At 45.2% G+C, this 9,514-nt stretch overlaps 1 protein-coding gene across 1 annotated transcript; it reads right to left on the minus strand.

Moving 5' to 3' along the window:
* Positions 1-1,743: 1,743 nt before the first annotated feature.
* Positions 1,744-2,679, minus strand: LOC311513705 (olfactory receptor 51G2-like; the record flags this gene model as incomplete). Its single annotated transcript, XM_084615712.1, has 1 exon — positions 1,744-2,679. One exon carries the CDS (start codon positions 2,677-2,679, stop codon positions 1,744-1,746), a length of 936 nt encoding a protein of 311 aa, XP_084471838.1.
* Between the last annotated feature and the right edge of the window lie 6,835 nt (positions 2,680-9,514).

A 9,514-nucleotide genomic window follows, 5' to 3' on the forward strand; every position in this document is an offset into this window, starting at 1 on the left:
TATGAGGAATACAGAGTTGAAATCTCTCTAAGGCACTTAGCTGTGGCCCCAATTATTGTATCATCTGAGCACCTCATAATCTCTAACATATCTATCAGTACAACACCCAGTGTGGTAGGGCCGTGCTACTAACACCACTGGGCAGATCCAAAGGCCAGAAGGCACACTGTGATCTCCTAGTCTGACAGCCTGTATAGCACAGGCCCAAGACCTTCTCCACAATAAATCCTTGGGCAGAGCTGTTAGAAGAACATCCTCCCTTTGTTTAACAATTGCTAGTGATGGAGAATCTACCACGGCCCTTGGTAAATTGTTCCAATGGTCAATTAACATCATTGTTAAAACATGACACCTTAGTTCCAGACTGAATTTGTCTATCTTCAGCTTCCAGCCATTGGAGTTTGTTGTAACTTTCTCTACTAGATTGTTAAACGTTGTTCCTCATGGAGGTTACTTACAGGCTGTGATCAAGTCACCCCTTCACCTTCTCTTTTTTAAGATACATAGGTTGAACTCCTTGAGTCTGTTACTATAATGCAGATTTTCTAATAATTTAATCATTCGCTGGGCTCTTCTCTGAACCCCTTTCCAATTTATCAACATCCTTCTTGAACTGTAGACACCAAACCTGAACAGAGAATATGAGCAGTGGTCACACCAGTGCCAAATACAGAAGTAAAATGACCTCTCTGCCCCTACTTGAGATTCCCCTGGTTGTACAATCTGGATTGCACTAGCATTTTTCTCTGTAGCGCCACAATGGGAGCACTTGTTCAGCCAATTATGATCCTCAAGTCTTTTTCAGAGTCACTGCTTCCCAGGAATGGGTCTTCCATCCAGTAAGGATGGCCTGCATCCCTTACTCCTCGATGTACACTTTGAGCTGTATCAAAACACATATTGCTGAAGCACCAAGTGAGAGGCCCTCAGTCACAGAAGAAGTTTGTGGAAGAGCCTGGAACTGAAGTCAGTTCTTCCGAGTCCCGGGCTAGCATGTTAACCCCAGGACTCCTGTGTGTCAGGCCCTCACTCACACACGCAGCTCTGCTCTGCCTCGGTGAGGAGTGGGCTCAGAGGTGTGCTGTGTGCAGAGCCATGAATGGGAGTAGGGGAGTTGCCAGAATGGCTTCTCCTGGGGCTTCTGCATTAATCATGTCTTTGACACGACTCATTCAGAAACACCTGGCTGAGGGCATAGAGGTAGAGTGGGTATCTGTGCACCTGGAATAGCCCCTGTCCACAGCTGCTGCAGCCCCCATAGATCACACAGTACCCAGAGCTCTCAGGAAGGGCCAGGACTGTGACAGCAGAACACCTCTGCACCGTTTTTCATGGCCCGTGAATTTTTAACCACAGACGGGACAGTGACAGGCCAGGTGTAATAGGAAACAACACTCACATCCCTTCTTTTTATTGACTGTATCGAGAGGAACTCTAAGGCTGGAGCAGCCATCGATAAAGCTCTTTATGGGCCAACATCCCACCATTCCCCAGGCTCTCCACAAACAAAGTCACTTTTTAAATGCTGCTGCCTGCCTCGGTCTCCTTCACCCTGTGCGCTGTCCTCCCTCACCAACCTCTCTCCAATTGCTTCAGGCCTCAGACCCTGTCTGAACCTGTCTCTGCATAGTGGAGATCAGTAGCTCATTTCATTTTAGATTTAAGGGTCCAGGATGGAATAGGTGGCCCATTTTTTTCGTCTCCCATGTCAACAACACTGGAGCTGGATGATGAACTGACACTTCACTTGACGAACACCCTGATTATCCTCGCACGAAGGTGTTTGCTTTTCACACTGTACACAATTGGGTTAATCAGGGGTGGGACAAGCAGGGAGATGTAGCCCAGGATAATCTTAAGAAAAGGAAAAGAGCCCTCCCCTCTTCTGTGTACCACAGACAGGCCGATCATTGGTGTGTAGAAGAGCAGGACAGCGCAGAGGTGGGAGACGCAGGTGTTCAGGGCCCTGAGGCACTCTGCATGGGACGTGATGCTCAGCACTGTTTTGAGGATCATCACATAAGAGAGAAAGATGAGCAGCGAGTCCAGCCCCTCTGTCAAGAGTGTAACAGACAAGCCATAGATGCTGTTCACTCTGATATCCGAACAAGCAATCTTCATGACGTCCTGGTTTATGCAGTAGCAATGGGAGAGGACATTGGATCGACAATATCGGAACTGTTGAAGGAGAAAAGGGAGTGGGAGCATTACAGCCATCCCTCTTAGCACACACAGCAGTCCCATCTTGCCTATTCTTGGCAGGGTTAAGATAGAAGCATATCTCAGCGGGTCACAGATCGCGATGAAGCGGTCAAAGGCCATCAACAGGAGCACGGAGGATTCAATGCATTCAAACGAGTGAATGAAGAACAGCTGGGCAAAACAGGCATTGAGGCTGATCTCTCTAGTGTTAAACAAGTATATACGGAGTGTTGTCGGCATGGTGGATATCGATAAGGCAAGGTCTGTGATGGCTAATGTGGAAAGGAAAATGTACATGGGCTCATGGAGGCTTTGATCTGTTTTTATAATGAACAAAATGACTGAATTTCCTACTATGGAAATAACATACATTAAGCAGAAGGGGATGGAGATCCACAGATGAACGTCTTCCTGCCCAGGTATCCCGCCGAGAAGGAACACGGCAGCGTTGAATTTGGTGTCATTGACAGCGGACATAATGTCCTGGGCAGGTCCGAGGAGTTCTGAACTTTCCTTCCTAAAAGGAAAAAAGACAGGAGACTAGATGATATTTAGTGAGACATCTTTCTGCTCTCAGTGCAAGTCTAGAGATTCCCAGGAGGTCAAGGAAGATCAGCAAAAATATAGTCTTCGATTTACTCAACAAATAGGAAGATAGGCATTGCCAGAGTGGATCAGACCCATAGTCCATTTTAACAAGTATCCAGTTGCCAGTTCCAGATGCTTTGGAGGAAGTGTAAGATACCCTGGAATAGGCAGCTTTGAAATAACCTGCACCCACTAACCAGAGAAATTTTGCAGTGCCAATCAGGAAGGTTTAGAGCCCATCCAAGAGGTTTTGAAACATTCCTTACTGCTCTATTTTTTTTCTGGTTAGCCATATAAACATCCAGTCCCTGTTTGAATCCTGCTAAACTCTTGGCCCCATTAATATCTTCTAACTGGGAGTTCCACAGCCTACTTGAGCACTGTGTGATTTTACAATTGCGACTTTACCACAGACAATCTTTCTGGCCCTCCACTTCTGAGTGTGGGCAATTGTATCATGACACGTGTGTAAACAAGTGCATGGGTTAAACTGTCATTGTATTTATCTGTCCTGCACTGAAGCTATTTATAAACATGTTTCATTGCCTCATAATATATCCTTTTTTATTTTCTCCATTCCTGAGCGTGCAAATTAAGCCACTGCCTCTTTGCAGTACGTGAGATATACATTCTTAGGCACAAGTTCTTAATTTAATAACATTGTCTTCAATGGCATCGCTCCAGATTTACCTGTATAAATTCAATCAGGACCGGTCTCTGTTATCTTTTCCTTACCAAATGCTCCCGGTGATATGCTCTGACCCCCCAAAATCCCTCCAAGAGGAGCTGAAGTTTTTGCCTGGCCTATGTTGACTGAATCCAGAGAGTTCAATCATCCTAAAGCTTTCTCTTCATCCTCAGAAGGCCTTTATCCTCTCCCCATGCAACGGTCCATAGATATTTGGCAAGTTAAAAGCTAACACAGTTTCTTCAGTTGGGCGAGTGTAGGATTAGCATCACATATGGGTGAATAGTGAAAACACTAGGTGTGCACTAATATCCGGTTGAGTGTGCAAGTTACTTGAGCCATGCTCGTGTAAGTGGTTATGAGGGTATATTACATACAACCATTATTACACTTTCCTGAACATTATTACCCTTTCCTGAACCTCAACTCTATTGTGCTGAAATACAGAACAGAAGTTCAGTTCCCTCATGACTTTTTGGAAAATCTTGCACAGATATTGAAGAGGGATTGTGTTCTTGACCCTGAATGTAAGTGTTAGAGACAGTGTCATGAAAGTTTGGTTTCTAATATTTGTATTATAATGAAAAGTTTTGGCATAACATTTAGACATCTGTACTTTCATACACACATGTGAACCCATTCTCTCCCCTCTGATCTTCTTTCAGAAATGATTTCTCAGGTTATAATGTTACTTAAAATGTAGCGTCTGTCATGTGGATTTCTTCAAAACCTGAAAAGATTGCAGGATTTCAGCCCTCAGTCAATCGTTTGTCAGCAAACAAAAGTCTAGCATGCAAAAGGTGTCCAGTTCTCCTCAGGTTCTGTTCTGTAGGATGGTAGTCTATATCCGGAATAGTAACAAGCATTGGTGTCAGTATATAAAATATTCATTCCCTGAGCTCTCACTCTCTAGTACATAGTAACCCCAGCACCTGTTATTCAGGCACCATGAGGGTTTGCAGGAAGTGGATTTCAAAGTCAAATGCATGAGTATTCATGGAACTGCATCTCACACATTAAAATAGCCTATTGAGTTCTCTCTCTCTTTCTCTCTCTGACCGTCTCTATCATGTATTCATAAAATACGTAGCACCCAGGAACAGCATTGGGTCAGATGTGGAGCTGAGCTGCCATAGTTAATCTGTATGTTAAACTTAATTCTTGGGATGTTTCCTGTTTAACTATATTGGGTTAACTCTTGGGATGATTATGCCATGGCTATATTGGTTTAACACAGTCTTGTTCTTCTTAATTTAATCACAGGCTGCTGGAAAACAAGCAGGAAGGGAAGCAACAGCTCAAGAAAAAACATCTCTCAACAAGCACTTCAGGGATTTTGAGAGACAACACCGGAGCTACAAGCTGGGAAGAGCCTATTTCCAGGCTCCAGCCACATTACACAGCCTGTTTTGCCAGCACTGGTAGTCTGCCCAGAGGTGGGGCAGCTGTTGCTGAGAAGCTCTTCAGACTGACAGACACAGACACCACTGGGGAAGTCTGTCGGCCTTCAGCCTGCCAGGGTCCCTGTCAGAGTTGGAGGGCTTGGGGTCAGAGATGTGCACAGACTGTTGGCTGAAAATTCTCTTATTCTCCCATGTTAGTCGTTTTCCTGCTGTTCAGGTTAAACAGTATTTTGGTTCAAGAAGGCTGACTGGTCACTCGTCTCATCACTGCTCACAGACTCCCAGACAAAAGAACCACAGGTGTCAAACCCTCTCAGACCTGCTCTAACCAAAGTATGCTGTAGCCCAGGGTCAGTCCGAGGGTGGGAGGATCCTGGGATTATAGCCTATAAGAGGGCAGGGTATAAGGCCTGACATTTGGAACTCGGAGACCAGAGATGGCGCAGAGATGCAGATAGTCCTGTAACTCTGAGGGGTATCTACAGGAAAGAAATTCTGGAGCCCTCAGCCAGTCAGGAAACAGAAATATGCCCTATGGTGCCTGTTACCACAGAGTAACATAGCTCTGAATTCCTGTGTTCACAATCAAGCCAGAGAATAAAAACTTAGACAATTTATTTGCTGACTAAATTTCCAAGAGCATATAAAACTGAGGCGAATTGGGATATTCCGGGGGGACTCCTAGTGCATACCCTTGGTAGGATCAGGCCTACAGCACACAGCAACTCTAGAAAAGGGACCCCTTGAGAAGTCCTGACTTGGGGCATAGGGGTTCTAACACTCCGTCCTCACGTTGAATCTCAGATTTCTGTGTAGCTTGAATAACCCACCATGGACTCCGGGCAGATGTAGAGGAGTTTCCCAAGGTACCTAGAGCTGCCTGCCCTCCAACCCCATCACTGAGTCACTCAGAGAGCCCAGCTGAGTCCTTTGCCGCTGCACAGAACATCTGCCAATTGAAACAGCTTCCAGCCTTTCCCCTTCACTTTGCATTTTAAAGATAATGAAACCTGCCAACGTACCCAGTTCCTCCTAGAAGGGGAGCTGCTGACACCACAAGTCTTCACGGTAAATGAAAAGGAGCCATCGGAGAGCTTGCACAGGCAGCTGACAGTATCTATTCAAACAGGGGGGCAGGTGCTTTATGAAGCATGCTCGTACCTTCCCTTGGGGGCCACTTGGCCATCAGGGAACCTCATCTGCTTGGCTTAATGTGCACTAGATTTAACCCCGCCACGGCCAATGCAAACTTCAGGAGGGCATTTAACAAGGGACGTGTGGGGATGCTGCCCAACTGTTCTGCTTCACAAGCCCTGCTGCAGGGTCTATTCCAGGAATCTGGGCTTATCATCAATGTTCCTGTGGTTCTGATTAGTCACATGGCTACCTTGAGGGTGGCCGAGTGCTAACGGTATTGATGTCAGAGCTGTGATCTTGCTGAAATAAAATAAAATAAAATATAATAATAATAATAATAATAATAATAATAATGGACCAGATTTTTCTGAGCAGCCACTTTTCTGCATTACAAACCCAGCGTGCAGGCAGGGAAGGGAGATTCCACAAGGAATTTTATCTTAGATCATTCCAGGAGGGGAGGTCCCTTCCCTTCTCTCTGAAAAATGAAAAGGGGGACTCAGGATCCAAGGATCCTCAAAGTTATGCACAGATCTCAGTGATCCACTGGAAGCTAGGCCCCACTCCCATAATCTCTGGGCCTCTATACCTGCTCTAGGACCCTCTCCAGCTCCCTGCTAGCACAGGTTCATCAGAGATGTGCTACCTGGGCCTGTCACAGTAGCCACTGCCCACGGGATCTGGTGAAGGGATGTTTTACAAGGTGGAGGGGGCTGTACAGAGATGGGGAGGCTGGTTAGAGGATCTGATGTGCACAATATCTTAGTGGGAGGTTTCTACCTTCCCATATACAGAGTGAAGCCATAAACTCAGTTGGTGCAACCTTCATTTATGTTGCAAGGGAGAGGAAGATGAAAAGCCTCCAATTTCTCTTGGGGATCCAAAATGTCAGCTCTGTAAACAAACACTCTTTGCCTATCTATCCAACACTGGGATAGATTGCACCCTCAGCAAGTTTGCAGATGACATTAAGCTGTGGGGAGAGGTAGATATGCTGGAGGGTAAGGATAGGGTCCAGAGTGACCTAGACAAATTTGGAGGATTGGGCCAAAAGAAATCTGATGAGGTTCAACAAGGACAAGTGCAGAGTCCTGCACTTAGGACAGAAGAATCCCATGCACCGCTACACACTAGGGACCAATTAGCTAAGCTGCTTGCTCTTCAGATCTTTTGAATTAGGTACACAGTATCGCCAAGCCCCATTCAACAAGTACGAGTCACACCCTCAAAAATGATGCAATTGGATTTATAATAATGGGATTTAAAAATACGCTAATGTGGGGTTTGTTTTCATGTGTCTGTGGTTTCTTAGCCTTTTGGGGTGCAATTGATTAAGGGTTTCTATCTTTTCTTCAACTATTTTGTTTTTTAAATTCTTAGGAAAACTGAAAGCTGAGATTCCTGCATGGTGTCCAGCTTCCAGAAGTTGGGGCTCTAAGAAAGACAGGAAATAGTGCGAGACTCCCAATAAAATCTCAGTTGCTGGCACTGATAGCTGTATCTCAAGCAGAGCACCCACAAAAGGAAGGCACTGAGGTTTCGTTAGTGGATATTTCTCGTCACAAACTGACATAGGTGATTTTTCCCTCTGCAGGGGGCTACAGAGTCCCCTGTTGTGAGGAACAGAGTTATGCTACAGACAGCCAAACATAACAGTGATGGGCTCGAAGAGTCACTGGATCCTGTGGTACAGCTCACATGTCCTCTCCCATTGTTCAGGCAGGAAACATGTACATGTCCAGTAATCAAGGCCACACACACTATTAATAGAAAGGGGCGTGACCCAAGCCCAGCTCCAAGTGGCTTGCTGCTCTCTATTGGACCCAAACAACCCTCAACCCAGATCCAGCGAACCCAAACTTGGTGATGATGGAAATTGGGATGCAAGATTTGAGTTCTATCTCCAGTGCTAGAGCAGATTTCATTACTCATGGAGAAGTTGTGGGTCAAGATCTGACAGAGGGGCATTGCAGCAGGGCTCTATTCATCCAGGCAATGCTCTCCAGATCCTTCACTCTCTGAAAGCACATACTGATGCCCACTTTTACTGCCAAGCTGCAGGAGGGATCCAGAACTCCCTCGTCAATGGGTGTTGTGTTAATGACAGGCCTCATCACCAGGGGTGTTGGGAAGAGTTCAGGTTCAGGTTGCAGACGGTACTAAACTGCTCAAGATAGTTAAGACCAAAGCAGACTGTGAAGAACTTCAAAAAGATCTCACAAAACTAAGTGATTGGGCAACAAAATGGCAAATGAAATTTAATGTGGATCAATATAAAGTAATGCACATTGGAAAAAATAACCCCAACTATACATACAATATGATGGGGGGTAATTTAGCTACAACTAATCAGGAGAAAGATCTTGGAGTCATCATGGATAGTTCTCTGAAGACGTCCACACAGTGTGCCGTGCCAGTCAAAAAAGCAAACGGGATGTTAGGAATCATTTAAAAAGGGATAGAGAATAAGATGGAGAATATCTTATTGCCCTTATATAAATCCATGGTACGCCCCCATCTTGAATAATGCATACATATGTGGTCCCCTCATCTCAAAAAAGATATATTGGCATTGAAAAAGGTTTAGAAAAGGGAAACTAAAATGATTAGGGGTTTGGAACGGGTCACATATGAGGAGAGATTAAAGAGGCTAGGACTTTTCAGCTTGGAAAAGAGAGACTAAGGGGGAATATGATAGAGGTATACAAAATCATGAGTGATGTGGAGAAAGTGAATAAGGAAAAGTTATTTACTTGTTCCCATAATATAGGAACTAGGGGCCACCAAATTAAATTAATGGGCAGCAGGTTTAAAACAAATAAAAGGAAGTTCTTCTTTACTCAGCGCAGTCAACCTGTGGAACTCCTTGCCCAAGGAGATTATGAAGGCTAGGACTATAACAGGGTTTAAAAGAGAACTGGATAAATTCATGGAGGTTAAGTCTATTAATGGCTATTAGCCAGGATGGGTAAGGAATGGTGTCCCTAGCCTCTGTTTGTCAGAGGGTGGAGATGGATGGCAGGAGAGAGACAACTAGATCATTAGCTGTTTGGTTCAGTCCCTCTGGGGCAGCTGGCATTGGCCACTGTTAGAAGACAGGTATTGGGCTACATGGACCTTTGGTCTGACCCAGTATGGCCATTCTTATGTTCTCCAATCAGTGCCCCAAATCGTCCTTATGAGAAATACAGAGTTGAAATCTCTCTAAGGCACTTAGCTGTGGCCCCAATTATTGCATCATCCCAGCGCCTCACAATCTCTAACATATTTAACAGTACAACACCCTGTGTGGTAGGGCAGTGCTACTAACACCACTGGGCATATCCGAAGGCACCATTGTGATCACCTAGTCTGACCCGCTGCATAGCACAGGCCAGAGACCTCCCCCACAATAAATCCTAGGGCAGAGCTGTTAGAAGTACATCCTGCTTCCATTTAACAATTGTTAGTGATGGAGAATCTACCATGGCCCTTGGTAAATTGTTCCAATGGTCAA

This window comes from Lepidochelys olivacea (genome assembly GCF_965140295.1).
Source record: "Lepidochelys olivacea isolate rLepOli2 genome assembly, chromosome: 1".
In the NCBI taxonomy this organism is placed as follows: Eukaryota; Metazoa; Chordata; order Testudines; family Cheloniidae; genus Lepidochelys; species Lepidochelys olivacea.